This window comes from Perca fluviatilis, chromosome 5 (assembly GCF_010015445.1).
Source record: "Perca fluviatilis chromosome 5, GENO_Pfluv_1.0, whole genome shotgun sequence".
NCBI classification, from domain to species: Eukaryota; Metazoa; Chordata; class Actinopteri; order Perciformes; family Percidae; genus Perca; species Perca fluviatilis.
In genome coordinates, this window is record NC_053116.1 from 14,414,357 (window position 1) to 14,433,462 (window position 19,106).

At 39.3% G+C, this 19,106-nt stretch overlaps 1 protein-coding gene across 3 annotated transcripts; it reads right to left on the reverse strand.

Moving 5' to 3' along the window:
* Positions 1-1,979: 1,979 nt before the first annotated feature.
* On the reverse strand, positions 1,980-18,638 carry LOC120558545 (6-phosphofructo-2-kinase/fructose-2,6-bisphosphatase 2-like). 3 transcript variants are annotated; one of them, XM_039799587.1, is made up of 18 exons: positions 18,484-18,638; positions 17,406-17,587; positions 15,740-15,865; positions 15,117-15,213; positions 14,786-14,852; positions 14,621-14,695; positions 13,931-13,987; positions 13,701-13,825; positions 12,826-13,033; positions 12,363-12,509; positions 12,173-12,277; positions 11,884-12,013; positions 9,582-9,644; positions 9,431-9,495; positions 8,794-8,853; positions 6,936-7,136; positions 3,263-3,332; positions 1,980-3,170 (listed from the first exon to the last, which is right to left on the reverse strand). In XM_039799587.1, exons 2-17 carry the CDS (start codon positions 17,494-17,496, stop codon positions 3,279-3,281), a joined length of 1,671 nt encoding a protein of 556 aa, XP_039655521.1. In that variant the 5' UTR covers positions 17,497-17,587; positions 18,484-18,638; the 3' UTR covers positions 1,980-3,170; positions 3,263-3,278. The 3 variants fall into 3 exon arrangements, with proteins under 3 accessions (XP_039655521.1, XP_039655520.1, XP_039655522.1); XM_039799586.1 differs by having other exon boundaries at positions 6,927-7,136; XM_039799588.1 differs by lacking the exon at positions 8,794-8,853 and having other exon boundaries at positions 6,927-7,136.
* Between the last annotated feature and the right edge of the window lie 468 nt (positions 18,639-19,106).

The window sequence follows — 19,106 nt, forward strand, 5'->3', positions numbered from 1 at the left end:
GATTGATAGATTTGAGGTTGCGGAAGGTGATTTCTCTGAAGAGGCGGGGCGGGGTTGGAGAAGGGATGGTGAACCGTATAAGTTTGTGATCAGAGAGGGGAAAAGAGGCATGGATGGAGGTCGAGCGCACTGGTTGGTTGGTGGAGCAGACCAGGTCGAGGATGTGCCCTTTTTCATGGGTGGGGAATGTGACATGTTGGGTGAGAGAGAAGTTATCCAGTAAAATGTTGAATTCTGATGAGAGCTTGCAGGTGGGGGAGTCCATGTGGATGTTTAAGTCACCGAGTAGCAGCAGACGTGGAGAGAGAGATGAGGCTAGTGTGAGGAGTTCAGTAAAATCAGAGAGGAAGGAGGGATTTGGTTTAGGTGGCCGGTAAATGAGGATGACTGTCATGGAGGAAAGAGTTTTGAAGGCGAGATATTCAAACGATGATACTGAGGGGAGGGTGAGTTCTGTGATCCGGAAGTTCTGATTGAAAATGACGGCGAGGCCACCTCCACGGTAGGAGGGGCGGGGTTTGCAGATGTAGTTGTAGCCAGGGGGGGATGCTTGGTTGAGGGAGAAGAAGTCATTGGGTTGTTGCCAGGTTTCGGTGAGCAGAAGGAAGTCAAGAGTGTTGTCGAGGATTAGTTCATGGAGGGCAGGGGCTTTATTGTTGAGCGATCGGGTGTTGAGGAGGGCAAAGTTGGCATGTTGAGAGGGTGGTGGGATTATATCCGTGACAGTTTAATTCAACACCCCATTTTACCATCTAATTCACAAATCTAGATTTGACTTTGGAAGACGTGTGAAATATAAGCCGAGAATTCACTCTGGTTTTTATGCTCTGGTGATGTTTGTGTGCGTGGCTCTTTTTGGGACATGAAGTTTAGTCAACAGGAAGGCTATACATACACCACACACACACACACACACACACACGCACGCACGCACGCACGCACGCACGCACGCACGCACGCACGCACGCACGCACACTTCACACTTCTTCGCCAAACTAAACAGCTTTCCTGAGGTCAAATATTCTTAAAACTCTGGTAAAAAACAAAACAGAAGTCAATGTAAAAAACACATTTAAATTACCTTTATTAAATGAAACGTGCATGGCACAGTGTGCAATAAAACATTAAAGCTATTTTTAAGACATCCAAATATATTGCCAATCATTCAATTCAGATGAAACATACTTTTGCAGATTATATTATATAATAATACTGTTGACTACTATTGCCACAACCTTATAGTCCCTTGTAGTCCTTTAAATAAAGGCACTTTTCACAAATATTGATTTATTGCTGATATCAAAATCATGTGAATACTAAACATTTGGTTGCTATGAAGCTGGTACTTAACAAACAGTATCTTTGTCGTATTAGGAGTACACAATTTGCTTTTCCTTATGAAGAAACTAAAATGCATTAAAAGTCACGAGCATTTTGAAATATTTGCATCAATTCTTTAGAGTTCAAATGTGATCAGCTTTACATTATCACAGTAACAGCTAGCCCGTTATTTCAGTAGAAGGCAAAACATACAGGTACTGTAGGCATCATTTAAGAGAAGAACAGAATCATTGTCACAGAGTAAAAAATGAGTTGCATCATTTCTGTCTCATCCACTTTGAGAAAAAAAATGAAATATTACATGCTCATGATGTCAAATAATTTATATCCGTGACAGTTTAATTCAACACCCCATCTTACCATCTAATTCACAAATCTAGATTTGACTTTGGAATACGTGTGAAATATAAACCGAGAATTCACTCTGGTTTTTATGCTCTGGTGATGTTTGTGTGCGTGGCTCTTTTTGGGACATGAAGTTTAGTCAACAGGAAGGCTATACACACACACACACACACACACACACACACACACACACACGCACACACGCACACTTCACACTTCTTCGCCAAACTAAACAGCTTTCCTGAGGTCAAATATTCTTAAAACTCTGGTAAAAAACAAAACAGAAGTCAATGTAAAAAACACATTTAAATTACCTTTATTAAATGAAACGTGCACGGCACAGTGTGCAATAAAACATTAAAGCTATTTTTAAGACATCCAAATATATTGCCAATCATTCAATTAAGGTGAAACATACTTTTGCAGATTATATTATATAATAATACTGTTGACTACTATTGCCACCACCTTATAGTCCCTTGTAGTCCTTTAAATAAAGGCACTTTTCACAAATATTGATTTATTGCGGATATCAAAATCATGTGAATACTAAACATTTGGTTGCTATGAAGCTGGTACTTAACAAACAGTATCTTTGTCGTTTTAGGAGTACACAATTTGCTTTTCCTTATGAAGAAACTAAAATGCATTAAAAGTCACGAGCATTTTGAAATATTTGCATCAATTCTTTAGAGTTCAAATGTGATCAGCTTTACATTATCACAGTAGACAGCGCCATTATTTCAGTAGAAGGCAAAACATACAGGTACTGTAGGCATCATTTAAGAGAAGAACAGAATCATTGTCACAGAGTAAAAAATAGCACAGTAGCTGATGTCCTTTTTGTAGGGCTAGACAAAACATTTCATTACTTTTCACAGCGTGTGTCTGCCCACTGCAAGGTTTACATGCTTTAAATTACATTTCAAAATCAAATTATTACTACATCTTGTCAAAACCACCCATGGAAGGATGCACATTACCTGGGAATGTTTAAATAGGTAACTTAAAGAAAAAATCGGAGAGAAGAAACGAAGCTGTAAATGGCTTCCTTTAAGAGAGGCACTCTCTTACACTTAAACTAAAGGTAGTAACTTGCATTGAGATATACAATTCACAATCAACATGTTCTATATCTAATGCAGCATAATATGACTGTAGACTACAGTATGTGGAGTGTGCTAGGGACTAATGGACGGGTTTTAAGAGTCTCTACTTACTAAAAAAACCCACATTACTATAAATCTAGATATGAAGGCTTTTATGCAAGGCTTTTGAGTTCATGTATGTATGTATGTATGTATGTATGTATGTGCACACACTCAATAACACACATTACCTATTCAACAAAAAAACAGAATAAACACATATAGGCTTACACAGATAAGGTGTGTAATACATTGGTTAAGAATGTAATGGCTGAAGAAGCTGGGGATTATACTGCTGGTCCTCAGAACTGGTGATACATCCATGTGGAGAAAAGCCTGGGATAGATGGCAAAACAAAGGTGTGAGATATTTGAGGTCAGGAGTACAGATGTTCCACATGATAGACGAGAGGAAAAGGCTGAAAATACCTCTTTCTGTGCTTCTTTAACTCCGAACACATTCGTCTGTGTCTGCTGCACTGAAACAGTTTACAGAGTCCTGCAGGGTATGAAGGACAAGGAGACGGCATTAAGAAAAACACCAAATCAACAGAGGAATGAGGCGTTTGTTTTGACTGGCGCTGACTGAACTTATGGAGTGTAACAAAGAAAGCAATTTTTTTACTCTATTTACATTTTACTAGCTCCATAATTTTCCCATTTTGTGGGTCTTGGCACACATATAATTATTTATCTACAGCCTTCAGACAGATTCCTAATTATTTATGAACTTTTCCAATATTGGTACTGATACCTGGGCTTTGGGTATCGGCCGATGCCGAGTACCAATCCGATACCAGTGTTAAATTAATAAATGTTATGCCTCACTGTGTGGAAGTGACTGGGATCATTCTTTTATGTGTAAGGCTTTACTTAAACACTGCTTCTAAGAGAACTCCAGGGATTTTGTCCATTCTTTGATAAATAATTATCCTAACATTAGCTTTGTAAAAATTCAAATTGCAAATAATTCATTGGTGTGTCTATGACCCTGGTTTCCACCCTAATAAAATGGAGAATAGATTTAAATGTAGAGATCTAAAGGAATAACACCATTTTATTCGCTTACAGAAAAGGGACAACTAAAAGACTTTGAGAGCCTGAGGAAAGAATATGGTTTTGAAAAATCTGATTTTTATAGATACCTGCAGATACATTATCATTACGAACATAAGTGACTAATTAAAAATTAAACAGACTTTTAATGATCCCTAAAGATATGTATTGCTGCCTACCAGGAAGATTCAAATAGTATATCAAATCTATAAAGCCCCTTTGGAAAAAAAAAAAAAAAATCTCTATAAAATACATTAAAGACGGGTGGAAAAAAAGAGGGTAATCTTACTATATCATACGGGGTCTGGCTTGATGTATGTACAGTTTTAGTGGAAACGTACCAACTCCCACATATGGAGGGAGTTTGGCTGGAAGTGTTTTAGTCTTTAGATTATTTATTACACCGAAACAGAAGGTGCATATTGATGTGGGAGATACAAAATGTTGGCGACAGTGTGGGCTTCAGGAAGCCAACCACCGGCATATACTCTCACTGTGGGAGCGCCCGGTCATAAAACCTTTCTGGACCGAGCTTCACAAAACATTGGCATACTAAACATTGATTTACCCCTGCAATTCTCCACAGTACTTTTAGGAAATGCTGATTTCCATGCGAGACGGTCTGATGAGTATTTATTAAAGATTATTTTTTTGGGGGCTTTTCTGCCTTTATTTTGACAGGACAGCTAGGTGAGAAAGGGGATGCAGGAAATCATCACAGGTCGAATTCGAACCCTGGACCTCTGCATTGAGGCGTAAACCTCTCAGTATATGTGCGCCTGCTCTACCCACTGAGCCAACCTGGCCACCTGATGAGTATATATTGGTTATATTTGGCATCCACTGGAGAAAAAAATAAAAATCACTCACAAGGCACCGGATGCTTCCTGAGGACCTCATAATACAGGAGTGGATAGATTTAGTAAATAACATTTACGTTATTCTCTTTTCGCCTTCAGAAAAATGTTTTCATTAAACTTTGGACTAAGTGGGTAAAGCCCTTACGGCCCAACTTCGTTGAGCTATTGAATAAATGAGTAATGCTTTACTTTTCAAAAGGACCCTGGGAAAATGACTGTCATGTTGTTTGAAGAGTTTGATTTTGTTTTCTCTGTTAATGGTATGGTTTATAATATTTACTATTCTTAAATCCCTCCCAGATCTTACCACCCTTTGTTTTATGTACAACCCCAAATCAGAAAAAGTTGGGACAGTATGGAAAACACAAATAAAAAAAGAAAGTAGTGATTTCGAAATGTACTTTGACTTGTATTTCCTTGCAGACAATACAACAGCACATAATTTAATGTGTTCCTCATGATTTTTATTGGTTTTTTTTTTTTTCAAAAAAAACAAAATTCCTATTTTGGTTCTTGCAACAAATTTCAAAAAAAGTTGGAACAGTAAAGCATTTACCACTTTGTAATGTTGCCATTCCTTTTCACAACACTTAAAAGACATTTAGGGACTGAAGACACCAAGTGATGAAGTGTTTCAGGTGTAATTTTGTCCCATTCTTGCTGCAAACAAGTCTTAAGGTCGGCAACAGTACGGGGTCTTCGTTGTCGCATTTTGCGCTTCACATTCTCTATTGGAGACAGGTCGGGACTGCAGGCAGGCCAGTCAAGTACCCGTATCCTCTTCCTCCGCAGCCAGGACTTTGTAATGTGTGCAGAATGTGGTTTTGCATTATCTTGTTGAAATATGCATGGACGTCCCTGGAAAAGAGGTCTTCTTGAAGACAGCATATTGTGCTCCAAAATCTCTATGTACTTTTCAGCATTAATGGTGCCATCACAGAAGTGCAAGTTACCTTTGCCAAGGGCACTGACACAACCCCATACCATGACAGACCCTGGCTTTTGGACTTGTTGCTGGTAACAGTCTGGATGATCCTTTTCTTCTTTGGTCCAGAGCACACGGCGTCCATTTCTCCCAAAAAAATACTGATTCATCTGACCACAGTACACGTTTCCTCTGTGTGATGGTCCATCCCAGATGCCTCAGAGCCCAGAGAAGTCAACAGCGCTTCTGGACACTGTTAACATAGGGCTTCCTTTTGGCACAGTACAGTTTTAACTGGCATTTGTGGATGTAACTACATATTGTGGACCTTGACAAAGGTTTGCCAAAGTAGTCCTGAGCCCATGTGGTGATATCGCTTATAGATGAATGACGATTCTTGATGCAGCGCCCGCCTGAGGGATCGGAGATCACGGTTGTTCAGCTTAGGCTTGCGCCCTTGTCCTTTACGCACTGAAATTCCTCCACATTCCACACATGAATCTTTTAATTATGTTATGCACTGTTGAAGGTGAAATAAGCAAATGTCTTCCTATCTTTCTTTGAGGAACATTGTTTTTAAACATTTCAATAATTTTCTCACGTATTTGTTGGCAAACTGGCGATCCTCGGCCCATCTTTGCTCCTAAAGGACTAGACCTTTCTTGGATGCTGCTTTTGTACCAAATCATAATTACAATCACCTGTTGACATCACCGGTTTCAAATCACATCATTATTTAACCAATTTACCTGATTACTAGCCCTAAATTGCTCCTGTCCCAACCTTTTTTGGAATGTGTTGCAGGTCTGAATGACAAATGAAATTAAGTTGACCAGACAAAACATGAAATATTTTGTGTTCACATTGTCTGCAATGAAATACAAGTCAAAGTACATTTAGAAATCACTACTTTCTTTTTTTATTTGTGTTTTCCATACTTTCCCAACTTTTCCAAAAGTTCCTGTCGTCTTTAGGTTTGAAAAAGAAAAATGGACAGCAGAATAAAAAATGACACAGATATTGCTTTGCTGTAAGTTTTGTTATTTACACTGCTATGCTTAAAAAAGAAAAGAAAATAACAAATTGGTCTAAACTTTTCAACTACACACTTATATACTACACAAAATTCCAGTATATAACATATATTATATAAACATACAATAGAAGCTATTTGAGTCGGTATATTAGTATCGGATCGTTACATCCATAATTACAACATCTTTAAACCTCTAATATATACAGTAATACTCACTACATTGACCTTGCTTTGTAGCAGCTCTGCACCCTCAGACACCTCCGAGAACTGCATGCTGGGTAAAGCGGGGGCCTGGGACATGCGTGCCTGTGGAGGGTTGCCCATGCTGTAAAGACGAGGTCGTTTAATCTGGTCTTGGCTGGACAACGGAGTGAAGCTGTTCCGTCGGAGGAAAGCTGGCGGCACAGCATCTGTGCTGACTTTATTCTGGTCAGTGAAGAACAGACAGACAAGGTGGGATGATTAACACATGCTTTTTATTATGTGCTTTTTTTAAGATTATTTTTTTTGGGCATTTTCGGCCTTTATCTGAGGACAGATGAAGACATTAAATGGGAGAGAGAGGGGGAATGACCTGCAGCAAAGGGCCGCAGGTCGGAGTCAAACTGCTGCGCAGAGGAGTAAACCTCTATATAGGGGCACCCGCTCTACCAACTGAGCTATCTGGGCGCCCATGCTTTTTATTATGTTTGACTAATCAAACCTCTCCTACTGAAGGTCTGAAATCACTGTGTCCTGTGTAAGGGACTGTGAGAGGGCACAGAAAGAAAAACAACCGCTGAGACAAACAGTCATACATATAAAAGCCATTGTCATGTTGGTCTCAGCAGACAGGATATATCTCACCCCATTTTATGGTTTCTCCATAAATGTTTGTATGTGTTGACACCCACTCTGTCTAGGACTTTTGGTTTAAACACTGGGCAGGCTTAAGCACAAACTCCACAACCTGGAAACAGATATGAAGCTGGCTCATTAGGAAATGAAGACAAAAGGCACTGAATGTGTCATTTGGATTCCCTGACTAAACACAGACTTTCTGTACGGCATTTCAAGTCGGCTTACTAACTGTAACAACAGAGTACAAAAAAATTATTTCCCCTTGGGGGATCAATAAAGTATGTCTTCTTCTTCTTTTTGAGTTTGAAAAGTCCAGAGGCCAGATGTAAAAATTATGCATATGCACACAAACCATGCATACAGTACAGTATGCCACTTTCCACACATACACTGGCATTTGTAAAAACAGATCTTGTGTTGAAAATGTGCGTACCTCACACATCCTTCAGTCAATGCTAACTAATGGTTCCTAGAGAGAGCCAAGGGGGATATGATGAGGTGAATATGGATTCTAAGGCCTGCACACTGGCTGCATGGCGTGAGCGTGTCCATTTTTATTTTGGTTCCCATGTTAACAGGTTAGAGCTTGCACACCGCCTGCGTGACGCGCACGTCTCAGGTGCGGCTCGAGCCGCGCCGAAAACGCGTGCATGCTAAAAATAGGTACGACACCTATTTTTCACGCAACACGCAAACGTGTCGGAAGCGTTTCCAGGCAAAATAGAAAAAGAAAAGATGTTTATATGTCATTTTGACACAAATACATATTAATAAATGACATGTTGATGTTTGAAAGTCTCTAGGTTTTGACATAAAAACACAAAAAAATTATAATAATTATCCATTTTCAAATATTGCACCTATCAATACAGAACGTAATATTCTGTAGCCTATTTTGCCGTCAATACTGCCGACGTTGTTTTTGCTGTAATCAAATCAGTAGATATTTATGTTTAACTGAAGTATACTACTGCTTGAGTGCAGTAAATCAATGGGAAACATACATGTGTACAGACAAGGCTAGACGCAACAGAAACGCCACGCTAACGTCAACCTCTCACCCCACGCTCACACCCCGCAGCCAGTGTGTAGCCGGCCTAATAATAAAGCAATGTTCATTTTATAATTATCTTTATTTACATTGTAGCCATTATTTAATTTCCTTGTTTTTATGGGGTTTTTTTCATTTTATTCTGCAACTGTGGGGGCAGTGCTCCCGTAGCTTTGGGGTTGAGACACTGACCATGAACCTCAACGTCCCTGGTTCGAATCCGGTGGAGACCTTCGTTGCATCTCTCCCTGTCTATAACAAAATGCATAAAAATAGCCAAAAACACTTTCAAAATAATCATCGTTCATTGTGAGGCACAAGTCTCTTTGTATATGAGCACTATGGACCGATGGAGAGGAAAGGGGTATTGATATGCGAGTAAGTAATTCAATCTAGTTGTAGTTTTATTTTTTTTTGGAAAATACTCTTATTCACTTTCTTGCCAAATCTTGGAGAGGATCGATTAATCTCATATCTGTCTGTTAAATACAAAACTAGAGCCGGCAGCCTGTTAGCTAAGCTTAGAGCATAAAGACTGGAAACAGGGAAACAGCTAACCTGGCTCTGTCTGGACTTTGGAGAGAAGACTGTATATCTAGCTCCTGAAAGCAGAATAAGAAACAGAAGTGTGTAATTTGAGTTTGAATTCTTAAATATAGCTGTGGTTTACAGCTGTTTTTCCAGTCATCCGCGTAGGAGGGGTGACTGATCCTACAGGCTGCATGCACTGGGCCCATGCCCTACACTAAACTCTTGGTTGACAGTGACAACTTCAGGAAAAGTCACAGCATGTTTGTGACAGAAAATAATAAAAAGGTCACAAGCTTACCAATGGTCTGTCCCTGTGAGTGTTGACAGCCTCCACCTTCAGATCAAACATGTCCACTTTACAACCTAAAACAGAGAGACGAGAGAATAAAATACGTCACAACCCAACAAATAAAGACATTTATTGACTTATGGGCAGCGAAGTAACTTACCATAAGCCACAGGAGTGAGTTTTAGGACAGTGTGCAGGGGACACTTCAAGTAGGGTAGATCATCTGTGCAAACAAAAAAACAAACTTAAGACTTTCTGTGCTATTTTTATATCCAGTCATTTGTGTTTTTCTCAAATGTTTGGGACCACCACTACTGCACCAACACTGTTTGGTTTCTGCAGTCATCAAACTGTTGTTGAGACTTTAATGCCGCAGACGTGACCACTTTCTCTGCTGACTGACGAAACCCTCCATCTGCCCAGACCTAATGATGAATTTGAGCAGTATTTTCCACTCTAACCACCCAGTTATTGGTCAGGTTTGTTATTTTTCACTTTGTTCCTATTTCCACACATTTATACATATGCTTTATTTAATCCATCATACCATCATTTTTCATAGACTGAAATATCAACCCTGAATTATCAACCCTATAACTTAACTAGACATTACACAGTTCTCCAAAAGGCAAAGAAGATATGTTAGTATTTACAATCCACCCGGAATTTCTGTCATTGAATGCAATAGCATTTGCTTCATTGTTAGCTGGATGAGTATTCTTCATTAGGCTACCTGCCCTATCTCTTTAATACAATGGATCAAGGAGATTGTGATGGGTCTTCAAATTGAGAAACTGAGATTCACCTTGAATTGCCTTGTTGCTGGAATGTGCTATATACTGTAGATGAACTTGCCTTTAAGTGGATCACATAAAAAACAGAACAAAATCTGGTTTACTCTCAACATGGGGAGTCTGCAATAGTCTATCTGTTTGCATTGCTTCTTCCCCTCATCTGGTCATGTGTAGCTCATGTCGCTCAAGTCACAACTGTGAAGTTCAAAGTTTGATTAATCTGCAAATAAGAGTCTTTGTAGTCTGCAATAATTCTTTGTTTGGGTCGAGCCAAATGCTCTGGGTGACATTTGCATATATTGCATTTGAAAATTCCAAACTTTGGCACCCTCTTGTGGTGGCATCGAAAAAGACACTGTGTCAGACTACAATTCATTGTTTCTAAAATAAATAATTGTTTTCTTTTCTATCCTCTGTCCAACTTGGCCAAATTATTTACAGCCGTGAGTCTGCTCTGTCACATAATGTTCATCCTATTCATTGTAACTAACCACTGGTAAATCGCTACTGCAGTTAGAGATCTAATCGCTGAGAGGGTCTGCTTTGGCCTGGAGCTTAGGGCACCACCCGGTGGGTGATCCAACACCCACTAACGTCAGATGAAGCCTACCAAATTACAACCAACCAGTGTGATTAGCATAAAAAGCACCAACGTTTGTGTGACTATTTTGCAACAGCCGGGTGCTACTGATAGATACTGTACTTAGTACGTTAGTTAAAGTGCTCATATTATGGTTTTTGGCTTTTCCCCTTTCCTTTACTGTGTTATAGATCTTTTTTGTGCACGTTATAGGTTTACAAAGTGAAAAAGCCCAAAGTCCACCCCAAAGGGACTTACCATCTCCAACAGAAAACACTGTTCACAAACTGCTCCAAACAGCTCTATTGTAGTCCAGCCTTTACTTCCGTGACGAACGTGCGTCACTTTGTAACATACGTTATAATGCTCGTTATAATTCAGGTACATCCTCTAAATACAATTAAAAAGCTGAAAATGACCATAATATAAGCACTTTAGGATTTCCACATTGGATGTATATATATATTATATTATATTATATATATATATATATATATATATATATATATATATATATATATATTTTTTTTTTTACAAAATACAAACAATTCTCAGTCGCATGGTCACAAAAATGCCTATATGTTGTAGTGCTGCATGTGTTTTTCACACCAACAAAACAGAGCCCTTTTGTTCTGTTTTGTTCATCGTGAAGTACCACTCAAACATTGAAGCTACACTTTGCCAATTTCTTTTTTTCTGTCTTTTTCTGGACATCTGCTGACTGGAGTGGAGCATTTTGTATTTAAGTTAGCTTTGTATCATACATGCAGATGCTTTACTGTCTCATTAAGGTTTTGATACATCGGTCTTTCATGTGGTTTTTGAATATCTCTCCAGTGTGTCTTCAACAGCCTCTGCAAAAACATTCAGTTTAATTTGATACTGACTCAGGGGGACAAAATGGCCTTGAATTACTTCACTAAGCTCTTTGGTTTAAGCATTGTTACAGAACTTTCACTTAAGTGAAATTATCATATAGTTTTAATGGTTAAAAAAAAAAAAAAGATTCAGCAGTATACTGTAAATATGTCTGTATAATGTGAGGCTTTTGTCTAGGCATGTATCATGTTTCTGTTTGTGTATGTAACCTGCGCTTTTGTCGAGGAAATAGGCGAGCAAGCAGCGCATGACGGCCTGATGACAGATGACCAGCACGTTGCCCTGTCGCTCCAGCTCCATGATGACCGGCTCCAGTCGCTGAACCAGGTCCTGGTAGGACTAGAGCCAAAGGTACATGCAATAAGATTTGGTTTTTTTTTTGTTTGATTTTGTAGAAGACTGTTTTATTTAAAAAAATAAAAAAAAAACACAATGGCCAAAAGCATAACAGACCCTAATCTAGCAGGTACAATAAAAAGGGAAAGCGAAGGCTTTTACCTCTCCTCCAGGGTAGCGGTAATGGTACTTGTCCTGGTCCCTCATGGCAAACTCCTCTGGGTATGTTTCCTTAATCAGTTCATAGGACATTTCTTCACACACTCCCTGAAACACAAAGTAATATAAACACTCAAAACACAGGCCCTCACAGTGTGTGTCTGTCTCTTCAGATATACGTCGGAGGACGTACAGCATCTATTTCATTAAGGATCTTCCACTGCTCGTAGGGAACTCCCAGCTCCTCTGCCGTCTGAATGGTGCGTCTCAGCTGGCTCGTCCAAACTTTCAGGTCTGACAGATGGTGCTCTTCCACAAAACCCTTCAGTGCTGCTGAAAACTGACAAAGACAACACATAAAAGAAACGTTTATGCTGTAGAATTGACACCTAAACACAAAACGGAAGTTACACCGTGTGCACAGTAATTCTTCCCATAATGGCCTCTGAAATCGGTTGATTTGTAGCAGCAGGATTTCATTTGTACCATCTAACTGGATTCATGCTAGAACATGTGTAAACAATGTGTTATTGTTACTACAACGTGGTACCAAATAAGTGCGTTCCCCAAAATGTCAAACGCTTCCTTTAAGACGTCTGGAGACGCTGCCATCTTTATTGAGTTTGAGTAAGAGTGAGATTAATTTGTTGGAGCACCTGTTTCCCTCGCTCTGACAGTTCAGAGTCTCCCCCGATCCGTCCCTCCACATTGTAATGGCTCTCTCCGTGCCGACAGAGGTAGATGGAGTGGGAGTGGACGTGGATGTTCATGAGGTAGTACACTATTTTACTTTGGATGTAGTCCTGCACCCTGTTGACCAAGAAACGACGGCCGACGTTGATGACCTGGATGAAGGACAGGTTGCTGTGAGTCGGAGCGAAAAGAGGACAACGCAAAGTGAGTCAATACAAACAGTAACTGAAGACAATGACGAGGGACTCAAGGCTAGGGAAGGCATATCTTGTACTTTTGGGGTAGTCTAAATATCCTGATATTTCTGCTTCCACACGCTTCTGTGTCATTACCAGCGTCAAGGTTCAAGAAGATCAACAAATATCCCTCGTCTCTTCAACAAAATGAAGTATGTGTGACTATTCTCGGTTAGGTTACTAACTTTTTGAATACACGTATAATGTGGTTTTGAATCTACAAATATTATCAGTTCATTTATAAAGAAATCAAACAAATCACAGACAGTCTCTGAAGCAGTAGTTTTCCTGGAATCGCATGAGCTAAATTTCGGACTAACAATTACTACTACTTTTGGATTTACCGTATATCAGCTACACCAATCAAAACCCACCCATTAAATAGCAGAGAACCGGAACTGGATTGAAAATGAGCCGTTTCCTGCTGAACAGTTTCTGCGAGCACATGTCCCTACCAACACAAAGCCCATCATCTAAAAGGCCAACACCAGGAGAGTATTTAGGACATTTAGCCCTAAATGACTTGTAATGTGTTGAGAAGTATTAATCAATTTCAAGGCAAAAAGTAAAGAAAAGCAACTCGTAGCAAAATGACTTCTTACTTGTCGTGTTCGTCCGGATCCAAAGGTTGGTATGTCACTTTATAACATTCTATTCTCTTCAGAAAGTCCTCCATGACACTTTCTCTGTCCCTCTCAGGGTAATCTGGGCTGGACACCTTCACATCCTTTGTGAAAGAGACATTTGTAGAGATGATTCACCATGAAATCTCACAATTCAAGGACAAACCTGTGCTCGTAATTAAACTTGAAAGCATAACAGCATCATTTACCAGGATATTTGTAGCGATGACATCTGGATCGTCACATATTGATTCAACAAAAAACACCTAACAAAAGACGTCAATCATTAGAAATTCAGAAATCGTGTGAAAATTAGAGCCCGACCGATATATCGGCGGGCCGATATTAGGCATTTTCCAAACTATCACTATCGGCATTTATAATGGCCAATAAACAAATATTTAAAAAATAAAATAAAAACGGACGAAACACCCTTCAAGCATGTTCTGAGTGTTGGCGATGCATAGTTTGTCCACCAGAGGGCGCTTTACAACATCCCTGTTGGCAACACTTGTGTTTAACCCTTAAGTTTCATATCTTAAGTTTGTATTTTTATACATTTTATTTATCAGAACTTTAATATATTTTAATGTTCCTCTGTTCTGTTGTGACAATAAAACCAAGTTTATTTTTAAACTACATTATCATATTATTTTAGTGAGGACTCAAAAATAACTACAAATAACTAATATTAGGGAAATCTGTTTATGTTTTGTTACGTGTTTCTTATATATATATATATATATATATATATATATATTGCCCGATTTATATCAGAATATCAGATTTTTAAATCACCATATATTTGTATCAATATCGGCCTTAAGAATCCTTTATCGGTCAGGCTCTAGTGAAAATATACTGGGCTCAAATAATTGATTCATCAATGTCATGCTGACCTTGTATGAATTATCCTTTGCAAAATTAAGGATGAGTTCCCTCCTCTCTCTGGTGGTGTTGGTGGCATCAAAAACCTGACAGACAACACAAGACCAAATCAAATGACAATTAATATCTATTAACAGCGTTAACAGATGCACTGTTCAGTGCTTTTGTGTGCTTACAGCGATCTGGCCTGCCTCCTCATCAAGATAGGCCTTGACATCCTCCAGTGCCACCAGAGCAAACTGTCTGTGGAAACATAATGAGAAAATTGATCAGGAAATAAACTAGCTTATAAATGTATCTTAAGAGACATAATGTGCTGCAATAATTGTAGCCCCATTTGTTAAACAAACCGCATGCAGTCAACAGAGGCATTTGCATGGAAAAGTGATCAGGTGATTTTATTGGGTGTAGTAATCACGACCCTGTAACATATGCAGAGGGACGAATGGGGGAAAGGAGTCAATCTACTGCACCAAAGGAAGTCAACACAAAAAGAAACTCTCTTACTTTCTAATTTGCATTGCTTCTTTATTGTCGTGTCTGAAGAAGTCATATGACTTGTATGACTGCACTGCTTCTCTCCTATAAACGCCAAGGTTAAATACTGTAAGGAAACCAGGAGAGAGAGAGAGAGAGAGAGAGAGAGAGAGAGAGAGAGAGAGTTAGAGAAAGACATGCAAAGCAGTAAAAATGATCACTGTGTCGAGGCCTTCATCTCAACTGAGTCTGCCAAACCAGTTCTCCTGCGTTCCATTTGGGTGAAAACATAAGCTTACAACTACAAACAGAGCCAGCTCATAGGAAGTGGTGACATAAATATAACTATAAATTAACACAGCATTGCCTTAAGCACAAGATTTTCAGTAAGGTAATACCTCTGGATACCTATGAATTAGAGTCTTCATAAAGGAACTACAGTATTTATTATGGTGCCACCCTAAATTTAAGCTACCTGCAGAGGCATATCTGCACTGAATACATACAGTGTCCCCTCCAAAAATAACAATACTTTCATTTTACAGTCACTTTGATATTTCACAGAGGCACTGTGTTTTTATCGGTTGCATTTCCCATGGATGGATCAAGCGTTCATGCATAAAACTAAAAACATGTATTGCTTCTGTACTGACCCTTAGTTGGCACTCCAATCCAGTTGAGGTAGCGTGTCAGCTTCTTGGACATGTAGGTTTTGCCTCTAGCGGGCAACCCAATCATCACTATCACAGTTGGAGAATTGGTCATGTAGGAGGCCCAAGCTGCAGTTTTCTCACACACACACACACACACACACACACACACACACACACACACACACACACACACACACACACACACACACACACACACACACACACACACACACACACACACACACACACACACACACACACACACACACACAACCAGAGATTTTAGTTATTAAGCATACAACAATATTTTATGATCTACATCCCCTTCACAAACTATTTGTCACATTTTTTATAACTGTGTATGTAACCTCAACTTATCTGGACATGTTGGTATCTTTGTTCTTTTACCTGTTCACTATTAGCGGTATAACGGCACAATGTGTAACTGCTTCATTCTTATTTGGTGTTTCTTTATTTCCAAAAAATCTTTCCGAGCTTTATATATATATATATATATATATATATATATATATATATATATATATATATATATATATATATATATATATATATATATATGTATATATATATATATATATATATATATATATATGTATATGTATATATATGTATATATGTGTGTAGAGTTTTGAAAACTGTATTCAAGCAATGAAAAACCAACTAGAGTTTGGTCCACAAGTACTGCTGCTGTGCAGACTGTAGTTAGAGTTTTGCACTTGTGTCTCTAAACTGTCGTTTAGCAAGCGGAAAAAAAACTGTAAACTTGCCCCTAAAATGTCATGGTTGTAATAATAGGGCAGATACGCATACTGTATACACACACACGTACAGTATTTACTGACAGCAAGGAGAGGGAGGGTTGTGAAATAATCCAATGTCACCCCTGCAGTGTTCATTTCCTCATACCATCGTCATCTCACGACTGTGGTTTAATGTTTCCTAAAGACTTGCTGCTTAGCAACCCAGTTTAGTAACCCAGTGTAACCTTGTTGGCTGGGACATGAAATGGAAAATATTCCTACAGAATTCCTTTCTCCCTTTTCTTTTCAGTGTGCTCAAAAGACTAACTGAGCTCAGGGGAAACAAATCTATCAAAACAAAGACGAGGCGAGACAAGACTTGACTCGAGATTCTACGTACAGATATCTGCAACAGGAATGGTATTGCATTCAACACATATTGATGGAATCATTTCACCTTCCTGATGAAAGATTCCTCAAAGTCTGACTGTGAAATTAAAACAAAGCCGAGCTCAATGACATTTTTACCGGCGGACTCTAATGTTGACCTTTCTCACTGCAGTATTACTGTGCTTCAAAAGGGTGCAGTGTGTGTTGTAGTACCTGCTTTACAAATACACCCACACACTGTATAGATAGATATACTAATAATGGCAGAAGGAGGTGCGTCAAAGTTGACATTTAACAAATCGGTGCCTGCTGGAACCTTACCACTTTTCTTTACTCGTGGCCAACAGTGCAGGAAATGTAATCAAGTGAACAAGTTTACAATTCACAGCACATTGTTACTGCATTATATTAAATACTGTAATAGTTAAGGAGTACACAATTACTATAGAACAGGTTAGTGCCTCAGATAATGAGTCAACATTTCACCTTAAGGGCACAGGAAAAAGCAAACTCACAGCACTTCTTCTCATTGACCCTGAGGTCCGTCCTTTTGGCCTCGGCTGAGCCGTCTGAGGCAGCCGCAGGTCTCTGCTGCCTGGCAGCCATGCCACATCTGTCTGATCCGTGTCCTGCTTTCCTGTCTCGGCCGGTCTGGGGACGGCGAGCTCTGGTCACTGGCAAGATGAGGTCAGCATCTCTGTTGAGGACAAGACTTTGCTGTATCATATCACAATACTGAGTGGTGATACATCAAATGCCAACTGATCCAATGTAAGGTGTTAATTCTGTCATGTATTTTAGGATGGTGAAGACGTACAGGGATTACAGAAACAAGCTCACTAAGCTCATAATGAACTCGCCAGTGCTTGAATCATTAGTCAGTTATTAAATTAAGTTAGTTGATCAGACAAGGTCATCTCTTCATCTGTGAAGAATTGCTTGCTCACTTGTTTTAGGGCTGCAACTATCAACAACAACTCTCATTTTCTGTTGCTTATTTTGTAGCTTAGCTAACTGTCGGCTGTTTGATCTATAACATGTCAGAAAATAGTGGGGAAAAGTCCTTTTATACATGTCATGCATGGCAAATGCCCATCATAGGCAGGTTCACATGTCTTGTTATTTTGTCTAACCAAATGTACAAAACCAAAAATTCAGTTTAACATCATATAGGACTTAGAAATCCAGCAAACACCTTAGAAGCTTAAACCAGTGAATTATAGGCATAATTTGCAATCGTTGTAGGTTGTAGCTAACGTGCGGAAATCTGTCAGTGTTGTAACGGTAACGGTATGACACTGTAGTTTTAGCGCCTTAACTCATTAACGTTACTGATTTCCAAATATGCCGTCCCTCCCCTCCTGGCCTTATATTATCAAAGGCACAATGAGAGATTTTTGGTTAGGGTACAAACCACAAATACCAAGCTATAAGTTGTATCACTGTCATCCTGTCACATACACAGCAGAGCTGTCTGGTAACGTAAACTCTTAGCATGCAAAGTGAATCACTTCTGCTTTGACGTAAAGTGTCGTTTAAAATAAAATAAATCAAGCAAAGCGGGGGATTAAAACCCTAAATGTACAAACTTACCACAAATCAGCAGGTGCCGGGTAATATTCGCTATATTTTATTTGTTACAATGCTGCCATCAGTTGGCTTCATGGATGTATATATTACATAAGACAAGATATGGTTGGCTTTGACTTTCACCGACTCCTTCTTCCCGGATGTTTAAGCTCCTCCTTGACCATAGACAGGATGGGAAATTTGCGTGTCCTAAGGCATGACCCGCCCTACTCTGTCTCTGATTGGCTAATACTCGTTGACTTCGTTGGTTGGATTGGTTAGGTTTAGGCATGAGTAATCAGATTGGTTAGGGTTAGGGTAAGAATACCAGGCTAAACCAATCAGAGGCAGAGTAAGGCAGAGTAGGGCGGGGCATGTCTTCGCCATTGTCACTGTCCCATCTGCACCTTATATATGTCAATGATCTGCACTCGCACTCGACTCACTGGACTCATACTGTCTATCATAGACATATCTATTATCTACACAATATATTCTATTCTATAATCCATAGCTACACTCTATATTATGCCTATGCTGTCTATGCTCACATCGGGGCAGCATCTGGGAGGCAGTGACAGCCATCACCGCTGTCAACCTAGCAGCATCCGGTTGTGCTTTCCAAATTAAAACCTTGTAAAGCCAAG

What these genes read in the sequence shown, in the direction of transcription:
- LOC120558545 (XM_039799586.1), bottom strand. Translation starts at nt 17,496, where the DNA reads ATGGCTGCCAGGCAGCAGAGACCTGCGGCTGCCTCAGACGGCTCAGCC. An exon ending in GATTGGAGTGCCAACTAAGG is followed by an intron (nt 15,214 to 15,739) that starts GTCAGTACAGAA and finishes GTTTCCTTACAG; the next exon opens with TATTTAACCTTGGCGTTTAT. An exon ending in GATCCGGACGAACACGACAA is followed by an intron (nt 13,034 to 13,700) that starts GTAAGAAGTCAT and finishes TCCGACTCACAG; the next exon opens with CAACCTGTCCTTCATCCAGG.